The following is a 17543-nucleotide window of genomic DNA, read 5'->3' on the forward strand; positions in this document are numbered from 1 at the left end:
CTCCTTCCTTCTCCCTCCTTTCCTCCTAGGGATTGAACTCAGGATTTCTTGGATACTAAATATATACTCTGCCACAGAGCTACACTCCCAGCCCTTTTGTGCAACCATTTAAACATTGCTTCTACAAACTGTTTATTCTTTTTCTAATTATAAGCTCATTGTTACCTTGAGTTATACTTCCGCATTCTTTTTTTTAAATTACCAATTCTGGCCTCCATCTTTTTTTTTTAAAAGATTTATTTTATTATGTATACAGTGTTCTGTCAGCATGTACACATGCATGGCAGAAGAGGGCATCAGATCTCATTATAGATGGTCATGAGCCACCATGTGGTTGCTGGGAATTGAACCAGGACCTCTGGAAGAACAGCCAGTACTCTTAACCTCTGAGCCGTCTCCCCAGCCCTTCTTTTCCATCTTTTAACCCATTTAAGGATGCTGCTTTGGAGGGTCATGTTAAAACATTTTATTTCTTCCCCTGAGGGTCTTCCCATTTTAAGAAATTTCTTCTACCATGCTGAAAACATAAGCCAAATGCTATAGGCTCCTGAAGTTTGGGCCTCATTTCTTCAAACCTGCTGAGACAAATGGAAAGGTAATAAAAAGCAAAATGTTTAGAGCATAATTTTTCTGTTTTGCTAGTTGTGCAAAGTAATCCTGGTTACAGTTAAAAAAGAAAGTGTATTGCTATAATTAAGTAATTTAGGTAAGTAATTCTGACTTTTCACCTAGCAGTGGGCAATGTTCAGTGACTCCCGAGACCTTAGGACCAGGGTTGTCAAATACATTGCCCTGCGTGACTCAGCCTCTAACCACTGTTGTTGTTTTACACAAGTGAACATATGTATGTGTATATATGTGTAAATAGATAAATATTACTATTTTCCTTCACATGTTCATTGTTTCAGTCAAACTATACTATGATGTTTCTTCTCCATCCTTTTTCATGCCAGCTATGATGTGTGTAAAAGCAAAACACAAAAAACGGGGCTTGTGATCAAAAGAGTTGGAAAATGCTGCATGCTCTAGAATCCTCTGGGAGACACACAAAGCCCGTTAGCATATTAAAATGTCCTGAGGACTTCTTCAGTAAAGAAATCTGTTCAGCTCCAAATAAGATTTATTTGGATTAGTCAGGATCCAGAAGAGAGAGAGAGAGAGAGTAGCATCTATGTTAGGGACTTCATTAACACACACACACACACACACACACACACACACACACACACACATACACACACTCACTCACTCACACGCTCATGATTATAAATGCATTAAAAAAAAAACCTGGAGGCATTTGAATGGTAAATAGTCGAATGAAGGAAGGGACATCCGGAGATAGCTTAGGGGAAATGCCACTCCCAGGACTGGAAAGGAGTAAAGGAGGTGGAAAAGGAGGATGATTCAGAATGCTAAAAGGAAAGCCTACAACAAGAATATACCAGATATGGACATGTTTTTGTTTGGTTTTGTTTTCCGTAGGAAGTCTCAGCCCTAATTGAGGTAACTGTAGCCCTAACTGACACAGGAACAAAGTTATTAGTACATGATTAATAAGTGTATTAATATTGGGGGTACCGTGTGACATTTGGGCATATGAGTATATTGTGTAATCGGGCTGTGTCTGATGCAATCTTGTGAGAAACGCTGTTCCAGAAGCACCTGGCCAATCCAAGTTTCAGATTCCCAGTCCTTAGAAATGATGCGGATAGCTAGTAATTGTTGTTTGGAACTTTACCATGTTTCAACGTATCCTTTTAGACAGAAATACATAGCACACTGATTTTTCCGTTAGTGGTGTTCTGTTGTGGCAAAATCCTTACACTCAGATGTGAATTTGGAATTTGGGCAACAGTTCTGAGGACAATGTTAGATAGTAAAAATCTTTTTCTTTTTCTTTTGTTTGAGACAAGGTCTCATCCAGCCTAGGCTAGCCTCTGACTCTCTATGTGGCTGGGGCTGAGCTCTGTCTCCGCCTGAGTGCTGGCTTTACAGAGGTACACCTCCGTGACCGGCCATCAGATGTGCTTGAACTTAACTTAGATGTTGGGATGCTGGTCTTCGAGCGAATGCTGTAATGAGACGATGTTTCTGTCGACTTGGTGGAGGTGTGTCCACGGGTGCATTTTACATGTGAAAAAGACATGAATCACTTGATACCGGAAGATGGGCCGGGTACTAGTCTCCAGGATAGCAGCTGCTTTCTAAGACAGCTTGATTCTAGCTGTCTCTGCCTTATATTCATACCCCGTGGCCAACAGCTCGTAGCAGAAGTGGGTGTTCCTTCTGCGATTAGGCTGTGAAAAGACTGTGGCTTCCATTTGGATCTGTCCCATCCCCCACCCCACTCCCAGTCTTGGATTACTCCCTGTTGGAGAAGTAAACTGCTTGCTGTGCGTGGTCCCAGGAGAAGTCCACCTGGCAGGGACCAGCCTGGCGGGAACTGTTGCTGGCGAGCTCGGAAGTGAATTCTTTTCTTTTCTTTTCTTTTCTTTTCTTTTCTTTTCTTTTCTTTTCTTTTCTTTTCTTTTCTTTTTTCTTTTCTTTTCTTTTCCTTTTCTTTTCCTCTTCTCTTCTCTTCTCTTTCTTTTCTTTTCTTTTCTTTTCTTTTCTTTTCTTTTCTTTTCTTTTCTTTTCTGAGACAGGGTTTCTCTGTGTAGCCTTGGCTGTCCTGGACTTTCTTGGTAGACCAGGCTGGCCTGGAACTCAGTAAGATCTGCCTGCCTCTGCCTCCCTGAGCGCTGGGATCAAAGGCGTGCGCCACCGTGCCCAGCTTGGAAGTGAATTCTTTCGCCCTGCTCTGGCTCTAACTAACATCTCGACTTCTTGAGAGAAGCACCAGGCTCAGTCACCCTCTGTTACTAACTCTCAGGAACTCTGTGAGATAATAGCATGCCTGTTCTATACCTGGATGTTTCCATGGCATTTCTATACAGCAACAAATAACCAACAGACAGAAGTTCAGGAGCCCAGACAGCCAAGCAAGCACCAGAGATGGGGCTTCTCTTTTCTTCTTTGGGACAGTCTCATGCAGATCAGGCTGGCCTTAAACCAACTGTGAGGTAAAGATGACTTTAAATTCCTGATCCTCCTGCCTCTACATTCCAAGTGCCTTGATTACAGGGATGCAGCATCACACAAGGGGACTTTTCACCTGCTGTTAGATGCAGCCTGAAACACAAGAGGAATAAAAAGATTTGGCCTACTGGTGGACCTTCATCTATCACCCAGCGTTCCAAATCAAACCAAACCACAAGGAAATTAATGAGGGGGCTTGATACATGCTGTTTGCAAGGAGCAGTCTGGGACAGAGCAAAGGAGGAGGCACATGTGAGGATAAATGAGCAGATTATCAGCACAACCAAGAACCCCCTTTTCAGTAAAATTCCCAATAGAACTTGTCTTCAAACTCCAGCTGGAGAAACACTATCTAAAATTTTCATCCGAAAAAAAACAGGACATGCCCGAGTCTTATGCATCAGTTAAGAAGCCCCAAGCAAAACGCAGAGCTATTTCTTCCTCAGCACCTAGTAGTCCCCGTTTTCCCTAAGCACCGTCATGCTTGATCCCCACTCATTTAAACCATTTGCAAACACAATTATAGAGCTGTTTATTGTATGAGACATAATAAGCATTTTAAGAGTCAGGTCTGCTTCTGATTCACTGGTGCCTCATTGCAGCGCTTAGTGTAGAACCTAGTAAACACCAGTGCTTGGTAAGTGAATGAGTGAATGTCAAACCCAGTGGCTGAAAGGGTATAATAGGTCTCTTCATTTATGTTACCATCACAGAAGCTATCATAGAAGCCTGTGGTGAAACCAAGGGAACGTAGGATTATCTTTTCTTGGCTGTCATACCTTTTGAACTTCTTTGAACTTTTCTTGAGGAAAGAGAATAATGCAATTGCAAACTAGTTTGTATCTGAGCAGGAATAATTATCCTGTAAGACCAAAGTCCTGTCTGGATTCCCCACCCCCACCCCCACCCCCACCCCTGCATAAGGAGTAGGTCGGAAGGATTGCATTTGTCTTCTCTTTTAGCTTTGGCCACGGGGGGTGGGGGGGAAGTCACCTCAAGTAAAAATAACATGTTCAGCAGTTTGCTGATTTCCTCTACTTCTCCAGGTTCTTTACTGATGGAATAAATGACAGCGAGAAAGGATGTTTGCAGACAACCTCCTTTAACTCCGGTCAGGCCTCTCCACTTTCAGCTTGAATTGCCACCATGCCCCCAACACCTCTCCAAGTCTGCCGGCATCTTGTTTCTAAAAACAAATCTTAGCTGGTCACACTCCTGTTTAGTCTTTCTTTTCCGGAAAAGAACCCAAATTCTTTATGCTTAGGACCTGAGGTTTCTTTTCTAGCCAAACTGTCCAGTGCCTCCCACCCCCGCTTTTCCTTCTGTGAGTTTCCCCTCCCCCACCAGCCTTTTCCTGGCTCAACCCAACTCATCCTTCAAGATTTAGTTTCAACTGTCCCTCCAAGAAGCTTCTCGGGAACCTTTGTGCTATATTAGACCCCCTAGACTGTTCTATGGGCTGCTTTGGGTGCAGAGAAGCTTTTTCTAAATCTCAACATTTCAGTTTAGAAAAGTGGGATGATATCATAGCTCAGAAGCTTGGAGCAAAGATAGAAGGGACCCTGACTAACATGTATTGCCTGTCACATATCAGCTGTTAATGGGAGTAGTCATTCAACCTGCTTTCTTCTGTGTCCCTTTGTAAGAGCAGGAGGTCTACTCGGTCAGGTTATTGGCTGGAATAGAAAAGGTGGAAGGAGATCGTGGATTTGCTACTCAAAGTAACGGAATTAGGATTTCAAAGTTCAAGTTAAAATGAAACATTTGATAGAAAAATTGAGGTAGATGTTACATTATTGAGAAAAGTAGCAATTTAGGAAAGACAATGTTTCTTTCTTTCTTTTTTTTTTCTTTTCTCAACTTGCGGATTTACTTTGCCTGTCCCTAACCCTTGTATATTCACTGAAGCGAGGGCCTGTGCACCTCTGCTAACAAAAATGCTGTGTAACGTCTGTCTATTGAACTAAGTACAACATTAAGCCATTAACATGACCTTAGGAGAAATCAATGCTGTCTGTAGGCTGAAGACCACTCACTCTATGGCTTAATTGGTTCCTTCTTTGCTTTCAGCTTTTGACTCTAAACTTGAATTACCCGACAGAGTCACCATTAGTCACATTTACCTATTGGGCTCTTGAAATGTGGCTAGTCTGAATTAAGTGTGCATTAACAAACATAGATTTTGGAAGGTTTGGCAAAAAAAAAAAAAAGAGTGGCTATATGAATATATTTTATATGAACTACATATAGAATGATATAGTTTCTGACATATTGGCCAAAGATTTTAATATGTGTAATAAACAATAATTGAAATTATGGGGTTTATTTAGCTATGTTTCATTTCTACTGGCTAGCTCTGCTCTAGATTTGGCATTTTTTTCCCCCCACAATCAGGGGTAGAGGATTAATCCTAAGGGCAGGCTTTGCTCTATTCTGGACTTCTCTATATCAAGCAAGGAGTCCACGAGCCAGAGCCTCCTCCATTTCACACAGAAAGGAGCTCCTGAAAGCTGAAAGGAATTAAAGAGTAGTTTTAAATGGAGAGACCACTGAGTGGATCTGTGTTTCAAAGAGAAGGTCACCAGTGATTAGTGAGCCCAGGCTACCTCTCAAAGTCACCTTGAAATTCCTCTCTGGATTCTTGTCAGCTATTTTGCTCCGTCTCTCAGTCACTGCAACAATTCTCATGCCTGGTGCCATTGTACATGCCCATTTTATAAATGAGTAAATCAAAGTTGTGACACCAGAAGGAACACTTTTGACTTCATTTGGTCCAACTGTCCAGATGTCATATCTAGTATCTATCTTTTCCATCTTATTCTTGCATGTCCTGACACACACACATACACACTATGTGTTGTGTAAACTGTATAATATAAAGTGATCTCAACCATATAGAAAAAATTATAGGGAAAAATCAGAAGGATATGTATCAAAATGTAAGGAGGGGATTAATTGTGGGAATGTTATGGACTTTTTGAGGTAATACACTTTTTTTTTCTTCCTGAGACAGTGTTTGTGTAATAGCCCTGGGTGTCCTGGACGCGCTTTTGTAGACTGCTTGGCCTCAAACTCAGATCTGCTGCTTCTGCCTCGAGTGCTGGGGCTAAAGGTATGTGCCGCCACACCTGGCAATATGCAGGTTTTTGTTGTTGTTGTTGTTGTTTTAAGACAGGGTCTTGCTGTGTAGCCCAGGCAGATCTCAAGCTTGCTTATGATTCTCCTGCCTCAGCCTCTTGAGTATATATATATCACCACATCTGTTTTTTTTTCCATAGTGTTTTTTTCTAAAGCAATTGATGATCCTACACATCACTATTTCCTAAAGTTTCTATTTTTGTTTCTCTTTAACTCATACAAAATGTCATCTTAACACAATGTAGGTGGTTCCCAAGATGCTCTCTGAGAATGACGCTGGCCTCATTTTCTCCCTTCCTCCCCAGGTTTCCATTCCTTTCTCTGCTGCTCTTAGTCCTCTGCTGTGTCTCTTCCTTCCCCCAGTCTCTTTCTGCTGTCACCTCTGCCCCACCCCAGTCCCCTCCCTTCCTTGGTCTCCAAGTTCTTTCCTTCTAGAGGCATCTTTCCTGTCATCAGATTCTCCTTTCTTTTGGATAAGATTGACATTCAAATGAAAGTTCAATCAAATGTTACTTCCTACGTGGTAGATTTCAGGCAAATCTTACCTGCCCCTGGATTCCTGAGGTGTATTATGGGTACGTGTGTAAGTGTGTCAGAAGGGAGGGGAGGGAGGGAAGGGGGAGCACAGAAGGAGGTGGATGGATATGCTTTAGAAAGGGCGTGGGAGAGGACATTTCAAGCTGGGGAAAGCAGCGGAAGAGAGAGCTGAGGATCCTCTCCAAGAAGGAGAGAGGAGGGAAGGAGCTTTTGCCTCACCGGGTCTTGGGATCACTGACTCCTGGTCCTGGCACTCAGTTATAAAGGATGCCGACCTTAGTTGATTTGAGCTCCTGGATTGAATTAGTCCTGGTTGTATAATTGACTTTGATATGTGGCCTTTGGATCTGAATTGGGTTTAATGAGATTTAACTGCTTCAAAGAGCTTTATAAGAATTCATTTTATCCTTCAAATCTGATTTCCAATGCTGCCTACTTGATGGCGCCCTCTCAACTCCGATACTCCTCCTCCAGTGCTCCTAGAGTGTCACAGTTGATGCATATCTTATCCAGGTCACTGCCTTTTATCTTGTTCTGTAGGAGACATTTCTGTTATTGCCTCTCCAAAAGTCCCGGGGAAAAGGCAGATATTTTATTTTATTTTATTTTATTTTTTTGCTATTTGAGGAAAAGTCTTGCAACTACCCCAGGCTGGTCTTGAACTCTCAGTCTTCCTGTCTCAGCCTCCCAAGTATTGTGATTGCAGATGTGTGCCACCACGTAGTCATAATATTAAAAATTATATTAATGGTTAACATTAATATGATTAAGGAAGCACCGGACAGGCACTTATGACCAACATTATTTCTTCAAGCATTTTAGGAAAAAAAAACCCTGCTTTTATTATCCCTGATTTATGATACACTAATTTGATTTAAGGTCAAGTTTGATCTAAGGTCAACTGGCAAGAGGCAGAACTTTTTCTGCAAGTTTTTGGCTTCAGGATCTTAATCAGCATAGATGGACAAATGGGTGGGTGAAGAGCTTCTCATTTCGTGACTAAAGAAGTGAGTTTGAAGAGTCTGCTATTTTACAGAGAGAATTATGACTTAAATTTATGATGGTACCTAACTGTTGTCTCTTTTCTTCCTGAGACAACACTATGCAGCTTTGGCAGGCATCGTGCTTGCCTGCCAGAAGGGGCTTCAGACTCAGAGATCCCCCTGCCTCTGCCGCCCCAGTGCTGGGATCAAAGGCGCGTGCCAAAGGCGTGCGCCTGGTGTCATTAGCTTTGAAATAGACTTTTCTCCCTCCTTTCCCCCTCCCCCCCTTTCCTTCCTGTAATCCTTTTAAAGCTTTCAAGGAAAAGGTTTTGAACTCTTACACTGAAGAGTAATCTAGACCACAATTACTGTTTGGGAAGGGAATTAACATCATACGTGGTTCCTCTTACTCATTTGTAAGCTTTCAAATGTCAAGCACCTGCTGTGTGCTAGCAACATTTTAAGGCGCTGGTCAGCTCTATAAACAAGGAACCCTTTCTCACGATTCTCGCTTTGAGGGTTCACTCGCTCCTCAGAATGACCTCATGAACTAAGGACGGCCATGTAATAACGCACAGCTCTTCAGCCTTTACCTGCCACCAGTCCCGGGATAGTGCTCAGGTAGTGCTAGTACACCAGACAGCAAATACAAGGTTTAGTTTCCCTTATTTTACAGGTGGGGAAACTGAGTCACAGGGCGGTGGAAGACCGGCTCGAGCTTCGAATCCCGGACCGCCGCTCACCAACCACGGGGCTACATCGTTACCTCTTTTAGGATAAAGTCTTCAAAAGGAGGCGGCTGGCTCTGCTCTCCATCCAGCTCAAGTCCTCAGAGTTTGGCGCTGTAGCCCGGAGGCCCTTATGGAAGAAATGAGGATGCGCTGGAATTTTTCTTTCTTTTCTTTTTTTCTTTTTTTTTTTTGCGCCAACTTTCTCTTCCCAAGAATTCGAACCGACTTCCAAGGAATTGCCGCCGAGGTCTTGAAGCGAGCCCTTCCGTCCTGCACCTCCAGCCGGCGGAGAGCCGGGGCCGAGGCCCGGGTCATCGTAACCGGGGCGTCCAGCAGATGGCGCCGTCTCAGTGGCCACCGGCCGGCCGCCCGGCCCCCGGGGCTCGCCGAGCTTCCCTGCCCTCCCTCCCCGCCTTCCCGCTCCCCCTCCCCGCGGAGCCCGCGCCCACGTGACCCCGCGGCGGCCAATGGGCGAGCAGAGAGGGCGAGCTGGTCCCTGTGGCCGCCATTAAAGCGAAGGGAAAACCCGTGAATTCGGATTAAAGGGGGAAAAACACCGCCCGCCGGGCCCACAAAATGGGGGAGACTACGGCGTCCGGGCGGTGAGGCGGCCGGAGGGAGACGCCAGGCGGGCCGGGCCCGGCGACGACGCGAGGACACGGGCGGGGAATGGACTGAGCCCGCCGCCGCCGCCGCCGCCGCCGCCGCCGCTGAGGAGACTCCGGGCTTGAGGACGTCGCCGCCGCCGGGCCGGGGGCCCCGGGCTGCCCCGCCGCTCCTCGGCCTTCCCGCCCCTCGGCGGGCGCCCCCGCGCCGGGCCGGAGCGTCCGGGGCGTCCGGGCTCGGGCCGCCGAGCCCCGGGCTGGGGCCATTGATCGCGTAACCGACTGTTTTTTGTTGTTGTTGTTGTTTTGTTTTTTTTAGTCTCTCTCCGGTGGAAGGGACGCACCTCCCTTCCCCTCGGCCCCCGGAGAGGGACGCGCGTCCCCGGGCCCCGCGGCCCCGGCGGCCGGCCGAGCGCGGCGCGGCCCTCCCCGCCTGCGGCCTCGGCCCCGGGCGGCTGGGTGCCTCCGGGCGGCGGGGGCCGCGGCGGCGCCGGGGGGCGGCGGGGAGGGCGGGCGGCCCGGCGGCCTCCTCCCCACCGCCCCCCGCCCTCCCCGGTGTCTGTGTTTCTCTCTCTCTGGTCGGAGGCGGCGGTAATGGCGGATGGTGGGTTGTGGCGCCGGCGGCGGCTGCTGTGAGGGACGATGAGTTCCTCCTTCGTGTCGAACGGGGCCAGCCTGGAAGATTGTCACTGTAACCTCTTCTGCCTGGTGAGTGCCGGGGGGCCTCCCCCCGCGGGCGGCGGGGGGGAGGGGGCCGCGCCGGGCGCCCCGCGGCGTGGGGGAGGGGGCCCGGGAGCCTCCAGATGCCGGGGTCGTCCGCCCCGCTGCCCCCCAGCCCCGGGCTGGGCCCCGCCGGGCTCGGCCTCCCCGCGAGGCTCCGCGGCCGCTCACCTACCGGCGGGGCTCTGCGTGGAAGTCTTTCTCTCGCTCTCGCTCTCTCTCTCTCCCTCCCTCTCCCCCCCCCCCACTGTCTTGTTTTGCACTCCCCCCACCCCCCCATCGTAGTCTTGTCCTTAACTTGGGCTTGTTATCTGGCCGGACAGTAGTTATTTTCTTCCGTGCTCGCGTTTAAACCATCGCCCCCCTCCCCGCCCCTCTGCATCGAACCCCTCTTCACACTTTCGATGTTTGCCCCCGTCTCTCTGCCTCTCTGCCTCTCTGCTTTTCCTTTCTGGGGCTTCTCTGAGACAGGACCCCCCACCCCAACACACACACACACACACACACACACACACTAAAACTTATGTAGTAAAACCCTCTTCGTTTTATAAGTTAAACTGACACAGGGGTAGTTTCCTTATGGGTGACTTCAGATCTTTGTGTAAAAGCAGTGTATGCCAGTTCATGTTTTCTTTTTAAACTTTGAAAACATTTTGCCATTTTGACAATTTCTAGCCATCTTGCTTTTATTAGACCATTATGGTGTTTTCTTTTCTTTTTGTGTGTGTGTGTGTGTGAGAGAGAGAGAGAGAGAGAGAGAGAGAGAGAGTGGAGGGGCTAATGGAGGATGCACTGTGGTTTCGCACTAAACGTTCTGTATTTGTTTGTTTTGCTTACGTTTTAAGAATGTTTTGAGCTGGTTGCTCCTTTTATTGAACTGAAAAGGCCGGGGACGCTGGATGTAGGGACGTTCCAGTAGAACATCCAAATCGGATAACATCCAATAGTTAAGACTTTTGTCAAAAGTACCAACTGTTGCAGATATCTAGACCAGAATTAGGCAATAGCTGAGCTTCGTCAATGACTTTAGTTGGAGTGACTTTCTCATTTTTTTCCCTGTGCTGTGAGAAATATGAAGTCTACCATAGGTACGTGAATCGAGTGGGTGGAGCATAACTAGTTGGCAAGCGTAAACTGCCAGTCATGTATCAGCACTTTCATTCTGTCACCTTATGCCTTCTGTCATTAAGTTAGAGTAAAGAATTACTGAATTTCCTTTGTTGAATTTCTTTGACGATGGTAAACGGGGACCTTTAACGAACGCCTGCCTTACAGAGGATGCCGGTTTTCTTGACAGCGTTCATTAATCAGCACCTCTTCACATGTAGTAAGATGTACAGCAGGTTTAACGTTTCTGTCTTTTCCCAACTGGATCTATTTTTGGCACTTTGGTTTTTTGAAGATAGATTAGCACGAATGTGACAGATCTTTGGAAGTAGTTCTCTTCCTAAAGATTTGCGCTTGTAACAGGCTTTTCCCCCGCTTGAGAAAATTGCTCAGATGTCTTCTCGTTAGAGCCATGATTTCTTGCGAACTTCGAAGGAGGGTCTTTAGTTTTCAGTTCACCAACAAATGTGACTGATCAGTTAGGAAAGAATGTAGGACAGAGAGGGCAGATAGACTCAGTGTGAGATACTGAAGTGCGATTTTAACATCATTGTCTCATCTAGTCAGCTCTGGATAGATTGTATTTATTATACAAGGTAATTAGTGACATCTTTGTTACTTTTTAACTGTTTTGTGTTCTTTTCCCCAAGTTCTTGCTGGTTGAAACATTGGAATGGTGTTTTTGTTTGTTTATTTTGGTAATGAGCTTTCAGTGTCTTAAGCATACAGTGAAAATAGTGATGTTTTAATGAAATCAGGGACTTTATAATGTGTTTTTTTTTTTTTTACTTGAGTGAATGTACAATAATATAGAAAATCTTTCTTTCCTTCAGGCCGACTTGACAGGAATTAAGTGGAAAAGATATGTATGGCAAGGCCCAACTTCTGCCCCTATTCTGTTTCCGGTGACAGAAGAAGACCCCATTTTGAGCAGTTTTAGTCGCTGCCTTAAGGCAGATGTACTTGGTGTTTGGCGGCGCGATCAAAGACCTGGGAGAAGAGAATTGTGGATATTTTGGTGGGGTAAAGATCCCAATTTTGCTGACCTTATTCACCATGACTTATCAGGTGAAAGCATTTTATCCTTTTTAAATGTACACTTTCCCACAATGTCTTTGGTGTTACGGATTATGGTGTTAGTTTAGATGTGCTAGCACACAGCTTTGTTAGTGGGAAGCTGTGAGGACAGTTTCAATGTTTTGTTTTACTGAAATTATCCATGTATATATGGGAGACTTAAGCTTTGAATAACTTTCTTCTTCCACCACCCAGCTTCCTTTCTTAATTTCTCACGGGCAGTTTGTATCCAGGGAAAGCATTTTCATTAACCTAAGAAAAATGGAATCTGGAAGTATGGCATTTCTTACAGTTATGTAATACTTTTGAAGCCAAGTGTAACTCACCTTTGAGTCTCTTCTGCTCTGTTCTTTTTTGTCTGTGGGTGGTTCTAGTAATGTAACTCTACCTGGCATATTTTTCAGAAGTATATTTTTATTTTTGATATTATTATGATCATTAACCCAAGGAGGCATATTCTGTTTTTTTATTTGTTTGTTTGTTTTGTTTTGTTTTTGGCGGGGGTTGGGGAGCCAGGGGAAATGGAAATAGCTTTTAGATGCTGCTTCATTAAAGATTATATTAATAGAGATAAGTGCTACTTTATTGAACTTTTATAGGACAAAGGTCATTAATCTGAAAGGGTGCACAAAAATAGTTTATTATGAGCAGCACATCAGTATTACCTCATTTTGTTCACTTTTAGAGGCAAATGTACTTTAGAAACAAAATATAGCCCTTCCTGAAATTACTGAAGTTATGTTTACTTTAAACTCAATGTCAGTGTATCTTTCTTTGATTGATGTACTTGGGGGAACCAGGTTCTACTTTGATAAGATTTTTTTTGAGGGGTGGGGAAGGTTTCTCTGTGTAGCTGTGGCTGTCCTGGACTCACTTTGTAGACCAAGCTGGCCTCACATCGCTCTGCCTGCCTTGCCTCCTTGAGTGCTGGGATCAAAGGTATGTACCACCACATCCGGCTTTGATAAGATTTTTGACAGTTAAATTGAAGTAGTTTTTTTTTTTTTCTTCTTCTTCTTCTTCTTTTAAGGTCTTTAATTTTTTTGTGTGTGAAGAGGTAGTGTGGGTGTTGGTATGTGTGTGCCACAGTGTTGTGTAGAGGTCAGAGGACAACTTTTTGTGAGTCCTTTCTTTCCTTCCACTTTGTCAAGACAGGACTTTCTGATTGTTTCTGCTACTATAAAGTTTATTTCAGGCTGGCAGGCCCTCTTGTTTCTGGCTCTTTTCCTATCTCTGCTCCCCATCTTAGTGTAGGGTGCTGGAATTACATACAGTTGTTCCACATCTGGTTTTTTATGTGTGTTCTGGAAATCTAACTCAGACTGGGTAGTGCTTTTGCCTCCTGAGCCTTCTCTCCTGTTCCTTAGGTCATTTAAAAAAAGCTCTTGTATGAAACTTAGTACTCTGTGGTTTCTGGTTTTGAAATGTAGGCTCTGCTTTATTTTTCATGAAATATAATCCAGGTGTCATGTATAGGCTGGTTTTACACTTACTGTGTAGTTAGGGTTGGCCTTGAACTCCTATTCCTTCACTGGAATTATAGGTGTATACCATCAGACTAGGTTCCAGATAGTTCTATCTTGAACTAATAGTTTCTAATGTCAACATTTAAGATGTGTTTTTTTAGTTAGTTTTTGTTTTTAATGAATCCTTTATTCAGTGTTTTGAGAGTGATGTAGTTTTATGATAGAGCATTCAACTTTCCTAAAATGCTTACTTAAGAATCTAATCCTTAGTTCTAAGTATTATCCTATATTTGTTATTTTGTTTTGAAACAGTGTTACACATAGTCCATTAGGGCTTTGAACTCCTAATCCTCCTACCTCTACTCTGCAGTGCTAGGATCCTAGGTGTATGTATTACACCTGGCTTAATAGAGCTGTAGATAGTAAAGAGACAAGTGTATAAGTGCATACATATGTTGTCTATGCGTTTATCAGAATACCCTTAGTGTCATTTAGCAAGATGATGCTTTCTGCTTCTAGGGCTAAACACTAAGCATGCCAGCTTCCTTTTTCTTTCACTGACTTAGGTGAGAGTTATTTTTAAACATTGGAAGGATTCATGAAGTCACCTCATTAAAGTGTTTTTAGATTTGTATATTTATTTATTTTCTTTTAAGTGCTGAGTATTGAATCCAGGGCCATGTGTATGTATATGTTAGGCGAGTGCTCTGAGGTTGACCTATACCCCTGGCTCATTGTTAAAATGTTGATAAATTGTTAAGACACTGTTAAATTGAAACTTTTAAACAAACACAATCTGTTAAAACTATAATGCTACTCAGAGTGTTTGGCTAGTGTGAGTCAGGCCTGTCTTTGAACCCCAGCACCACAAAAATTACTAAGTGCTGTAAGTCTGCTCACAGGGTTTGGCCGTCTTGATAAACTTGGCACAGCATCGGAATACATTTCTTTTATTTGAGACTGAGTCTTGCTATGTTGCCTTGAATTCAAAGTAGTCCTCCCAGCTCAGCCTCAGTGCAGGTACTACAGGTGGGCACAGCCTCCAACAAACTTTCCCATGAAATACATTTTGTGGAATCAGAGATGAGTTTAAATACATAGTATTTAGTTTTACCATGGCGAGACTAATGTTTTGAAGATTGAAAGCCTATTACAGTAGAATGTGAGCTGTTTTAATGTGTGGTGTTAAAACAGTTTGTGTACCTATTATTCCTGTGGAGTTCGGCTCTTCTCAAGCAAAGCTTGATTAGAGTTTAAATTTTTCCTCTCAGCTTCTATTTTAGCATAATTTTAAAATGACAATACCTTGAATATGATGAAGGTAATTTTTAGATATCAAGTTTTCATTGCTGTCAGATTCTGCTGAATGCTGTTGAATAACTAAACATTTCTATGGAAATGAGGTACTCCAGGCTGTGAGCACGGTCAGGTAGCATGTGAACATGTCTGCTGGTCAAAGCTAGCCCTGAACTCTAGGTTTACAGAGTCAGTGGTGTTTATATAATGTTTTAGCTTCTTTTTAACCTGTCATTTGCTCTAGGATGTTACTTAAATCAGATATATCTTAAAGAATAATAAGGTCTTTTCAGATGGAGTATATTTATCTTGCCCTTTTTTTGCTCCAGGGACCCCGTCTGCCTCCCTTTTGGGGTAATTAGTGTGCCTCTGTGCTCTAGCTAACCCCCTTTTCATTTCTTCCCATCTGTGGCACTCAGCTCCCTTCCTTTAAGCTCCCTTGAGAAGAGAGCAGCTGGACAGTAGGGGTGGCATCAGCTGCAGGAGGCAGTCCTGAGCTCCAAGTGGAGGTGTATCGTTGAGGAAAGAGGGCCAGGGAGGACCCAGGTGGTAACTCGGCAGCTAGTTAATTTGGCTTGAGCCTGCCTTCTCAGGCAGCGTCCTTCTGTCTGGCTCAGCACCTACTACTTCTTGTTACTGAGAGGCTTGTGTTGTGGTAACCCTGCCCTTCTTATTGGGGGGAGGAGTAGAAGGGAGACATTCATTTTTGTAAAGGTTAGAAGTCTCTGTTTTCTGATGACTTAATAACAAAATCATACAGTAGCCCCTTGATCTGCTTTGCCTCATCTACAATGTTTTAAGAATAATTTTCTATATGAATATGCCTTTGGAAAAAAGTATAATTTGAATTCAACATTGACATTATATAATAAATCTCAATGACAAAAAAAAAAGGAAAAAAAAAGAATAATATTTTGGGGGGTAGTTTTTTAGATTTCCGTAAAAGTTGGCAGAATAGTATAGAGAGTGCCTGTGTATCTCTCTCTTAACTTTCTGTTTAATATTTACATCAGAATGATGGATTTTTTTCAAAACCCATAAACAATATTGTTACTATGGTACAATATTTATTCATTTTACTTGGATTTCTTTATTTTTAACTAGTTCTTTTGTTGTTTTTAGGATCCTGTGTAGGTTGCCAAATGTTATTTACTTGCCTTTTCATCTTTTGCTCTTCTAGGCTTTGACAGTTTCTTAGGGAACCTCCTGCTCCGTTTTGATGGTTTTGACAGTTGTACAGAGTCTAGAGGCCAGTCAGGTTTCATAGTGCTTGTAAACCTCACCCTTTTTTCTGTCTCACATCATTTAGTACATGTTTGGGTCTCCATCCTAAGTTTAACTGATGTATAGAAATAAAACATAAACATTGTAAATTGTGTTCCACATTTTGAAATTTTGCTTATTTTGTAGAGTAGTACTCGATACTGTTTAGCAAAGTGATCTGGGAAGGTCTCATAATTTTTGGATAAGGATTTGTGCCTACTGGCATTAGCTAAGTATAACATTCCAGAAAGACATTTGTTAAAAAAAATCCCTTGAATTTCAAAGCCAAATATAAGTTTTTGTCTATTTCTAGGAGAGTGGGCAGTGAGTCCATAGTGTTTTTTTTTTTTTTTTGGTAGAAAAGAACTTTCTGGTTACAGGTTTCAGCGTTGTTAGTAGTTGTGTGACAATGAATGGCAGAGATGTAAAGTTGGTGGTGGGAAAATCTCAGTTTATGGCTCCTGTCAAGTCTCCCGTGGGTGTGATTGACTGGCTGTTTTACATGTACTGTTATTCTGCCGTCTAAAAAGCAAGATTGTTTATATCTCATTTGGTGTGTCTTTGATGAACTTTTCTGTCAGTTTTTATTCTGTATCCTAAGGTTTGGAATTTTATTGCTGCCATTGGTTTTTACTCTTAAAAACGAAACTGCTCCTTCTCCCAAGATTGTTGTCTTAAAAAAAATGTAAGGTGGATTATGATAAGACTTTGGATTCCTTGAAGTAAAAAAGTATACTTAATTAAGGCTAAAAATAATTCTTTTTTTTTTTTGTTTGTATGTTTTGAGGTCTTTACTGGAGTTTATTTGGCAGCATATCCAGAAAATTTCATTTTATTAGAATTTTATCATAATGCATACTGCTTAAGTGGGTCATTATTCCAGATTTAATTTTGGATGCTTTTATCAGAGGGCATTAATTACAGTGGACTTCAACCTTAAGGGGCAGCCGTTAGTAGAGCTGATAGACACATGAACAGAAGCTAAGCCATGCTGCAGAAAGTCTTTGTTTTAAAGTTTATAAACTGTGTCCCATTTCTTCGGCTAGTCTAGTGATGACTGTGTGTATGCTGTGTAGTATCCTTTTTTAATCAAGAAAGTGTTATTGTCAGATATAACAATCACCATATTAACCTCTTTTAAATAAATTTCCAAGTTTTGCCTGAAGTGAATGATGCTATAGCTTAAGGCAGTTAGTAATATTTGTTGACTTAATGAGTTATGAATGGGAAATAATTATTAAGAGAAACAGTGATCTAGACATGTTGATTTTTTTAAAGAAATCTTTACTATTTTTTAACATGCTAATTTTTGAGTCATTTTTTATTCATTGGCATATGTTGCATTTTAACTGTTTAGCAAAATTATAGGAAAAAGATGCCTATTTTAAAAAATCAGCTGATTACCATGGAGATGTTTAAAGATGTCACTTTTGAGGAAAATATTGAGTATTGGTTATATCAGTTTTATTTTTTTTGCTGCTGATTTTTTTCTAATTCATAATTATTTTGATGACCTATGACACATCTTTTGGCACTGCTATA

General features: G+C 42.9%; 1 protein-coding gene and 1 long non-coding RNA gene across 2 annotated transcripts in view; one reads left to right on the forward strand and one right to left on the reverse strand.

Annotated features, from left to right (window-relative positions):
* Positions 1 to 219: 219 nt before the first annotated feature.
* LOC132655181 (uncharacterized) lies at positions 220 to 8871 on the reverse strand. The gene is made up of 2 exons (XR_009592856.1): positions 8503 to 8871; positions 220 to 3171 (listed from the first exon to the last, which is right to left on the reverse strand). It is a non-coding gene; the product is annotated as an uncharacterized LOC132655181 (long non-coding RNA).
* A 75-nt stretch (positions 8872 to 8946) lies between these two features.
* Positions 8947 to 17543, forward strand: part of Med13 (mediator complex subunit 13) — a 94124-nt gene continuing 85527 nt past the window's right edge. Inside the window, exons 1-2 of the mRNA XM_021645849.2 lie at positions 8947 to 9780; positions 11733 to 11967. Coding sequence (XP_021501524.1) covers positions 9715 to 9780; positions 11733 to 11967 — 301 coding nt within the window. The 5' untranslated portion in view covers positions 8947 to 9714. The remainder of the gene's footprint in view (positions 9781 to 11732; positions 11968 to 17543) is intronic.

Source organism: Meriones unguiculatus, chromosome 7 (genome assembly GCF_030254825.1).
Source record: "Meriones unguiculatus strain TT.TT164.6M chromosome 7, Bangor_MerUng_6.1, whole genome shotgun sequence".
NCBI lineage: Eukaryota > Metazoa > Chordata > Mammalia > Rodentia > Muridae > Meriones > Meriones unguiculatus.